Below are 2,529 nucleotides of genomic sequence, written 5' to 3'. Positions count from 1 at the left end.
CTGATGGGTTATTGGCAATTCATTACCCCATAGTCTTAGCCCTTTGATTTTATTTGCTGCTCTTTCTTTTTTAAGGTATCTGCCCAGACCTTCTGCTGCAAGAATAAAGAGGAAAGGCGATAGGGGATCGCCTTGTCTTATTCCTCTAGAAGCCTTAAAGGTTTTCGAGGGGGTTCCATTGACTAATATTGAGAAGTTTGGAGTTGATATAAGACTGTGAACCCACTTTATCCACCTATTCCCAAAACCGAAACTTCCCAAAATTTCTTCCAAGTATTGCCAATTGATTCTATCATAAGCTTTCGACAAGTCTAATTTAATCATCATTCCTTTTTGCTTCTTTGCCTTCAGAGAATGAATTACTTCTTGAGTGACCACTAGACCATCTAGAATTTGTCTACCTTCTACGAAACCGGTTTGTTCAGGAGATATCAGACTGTCTAACAGGGGTTTCAGTCTTTTGGCCATCAGAGATGCAATTATTTTGTAGATAACATTACATAGGGAAATGGGTCTAAATCCCTTAGCATCCTCTGAATTATCGTTTTTAGGAATCAAAGTGAAAAAAGTGGAGTTAAGAGCTGGCCATACCTTTTGGTTTATACGAGATTCTTCTATCAAATCCAGAATTTCCTTTCCCATAAAGTGCCAGCCCGCTTGATAGAAATCGACCGTAAAGCCGTCCGGTCCTGGCGCTGTTCCCTTCTTCATGCTCATCACTACTTCCTCCACCTCTTCCAAACTAGCTGCTCTCATTAGGGCTCTATTCTGGTCTTCAGTTACAACCCTGGGAATTGTCGTGCAAACTTCCTTTATAGCTTCAGACCTGTCTATTTGAGGTTCAGTCAATATTCCTTTGTGATATTTCATCAACACTTTTTCAATCCCTTCTTGATCAACAATCCTCTCTCCACTCTCGTTTTTGATAGAAAATATTCTGTTCCTTTACCTGTGTTGTACCATTGCTTGATGAAAAAATCTAGTGTTCCTTTCCCCCTCCCTGAGCCATTTTATTCTAGATTTCTGTCTCCATAAGACTTCTTCCTGCTTTCTCCTCTCCTCCAGCTTTCCTAAAATTATCCCTTCTTTTCTGCTGCTTTCCTATGTTCTCCCTTCATTTATTATCCTTTGTTGCAAAGCTTCCATTTCTTCTTCCAGCTTCTGCTTTTCCTCCATGATATTTCCAAATTCTTCCTTATTCCATTTCTTTATCCTTCCTTTTAGTTCCTTAAGTTTAAGTTTGAAGGTGTGCATTTTTCCTTTTCCTTGTACTGTGCTTTGCGACCACCATTCTTCCATTTTTTCTAAGAATTCCGGGTGTCTAAGCCAAAAAGCTTCAAATCTGAAGGGCTTCTTGCCAAGATTAGCCTTAATATCCACTTCCAGTCTGATCGGCCAGTGATCAGAGCCAAGAGATGGCATGATATTTGCTTCTATGAATACATCTCTGTTCATAATTGTTTCTGATACTAAGAACCGATCTAATCTGGATGCTATCTGATTCTTTCCCCCTCTCCTATTGTTCCATGTGTAGACTCCATTGATAGTTGGTAAATCAACCAGCCTCAGACCATCTATCATATCATTGAACATTTCCATATATTGGTCTGTTTTCCTTATACCTCCCTTTTTCTCTTTTAGGGACCGGATTACATTGAAATCTCCTCCTACAATCCATGCTGTCTCCGGGTGTAGTCTTCGAGTTGCTTGCAAATTTTTAATGAAGTTTTCTCTGTCTCCCGGAGTATGAGGTCCATACACCCCTGAGATGATGACCCTTTCCTTCGTCCCCGCTATTCTTCCCATGCCTGTAAGGATTCTGGTCATACTGGTCCAACTCTCAAAAATTATCTCGTTTGGGTTCCACAATATTGCAATGCCTCCCGCTGAACCGATTGCATCCTGTCCCATGACTTCGTATTGGAGTTTACTATTTTTTATTATTCCTTCCATCTGCTGCATGGTGATCTTTGTCTCTTGTAGGATCATGATGCTTGGCCTGTCTTTTTTTAATTTCTCTTTCATATATCTCTGCTTACCCTTACTATTCAGACCCCTAATATTCCAGCTGATAATAATCATTTTAAACTCTTGGAGGAGTGGAAAAATACCTCGGACAGAGGTATCACTTTACCTGAGTTTATCAATATTTCGCCAACTGTTTGAATCGTTTCATTCATTGTTTTCCTCCCTCTTTTCCTGCTGCTTTTGCCAGCCCCGCCTATTCCAATCTGACCTTTTTCCTGTTCTCCTGATGTGGAATCCTGTTTTTCCATATTCTCCCCATTCCTTTCTTTATATTTTTGAAAAGCCTCCTTATATAGTTGTTTTTGGCTGTCTGGTATGAATCTTTCATCCAAGTTTTTCCATTCCTGAATTAATTGTCTCATAATTCTTTCTTCCTCTGCCTCTTTTTCTTTTTGACTTTCCGTCTCCATTTGGGTTTGGTCCGTTAGTATTTCTATCTTTTCAGCTGTTTGCCTTTCATTCATTTCTCTTGGTCCTGTATCTTTTTCTCTGGTTTCCTTG

The 2,529-nt window shown here is 39.7% G+C and overlaps 1 protein-coding gene across 1 annotated transcript; it reads right to left on the bottom strand.

Annotated features, from left to right (window-relative positions):
- Positions 1 to 1,101: 1,101 nt before the first annotated feature.
- Positions 1,102 to 1,911, bottom strand: LOC149149698 (uncharacterized). Its single transcript, XM_089442560.1, has one exon. It carries the CDS (start codon positions 1,909 to 1,911, stop codon positions 1,102 to 1,104), a length of 810 nt encoding a protein of 269 aa, XP_089298686.1.
- Positions 1,912 to 2,529: the final 618 nt, after the last annotated feature.

This window comes from Pinus tabuliformis, chromosome 9 (genome assembly GCF_031772625.1).
Source record: "Pinus tabuliformis cultivar Carrire ecotype Pingquan chromosome 9, CPIR1, whole genome shotgun sequence".
NCBI lineage: Eukaryota > Viridiplantae > Streptophyta > Pinopsida > Pinales > Pinaceae > Pinus > Pinus tabuliformis.
Note: the sequence above shows the minus strand (reverse complement) of the source record. Positions and strands in the feature narration are given on the sequence as shown.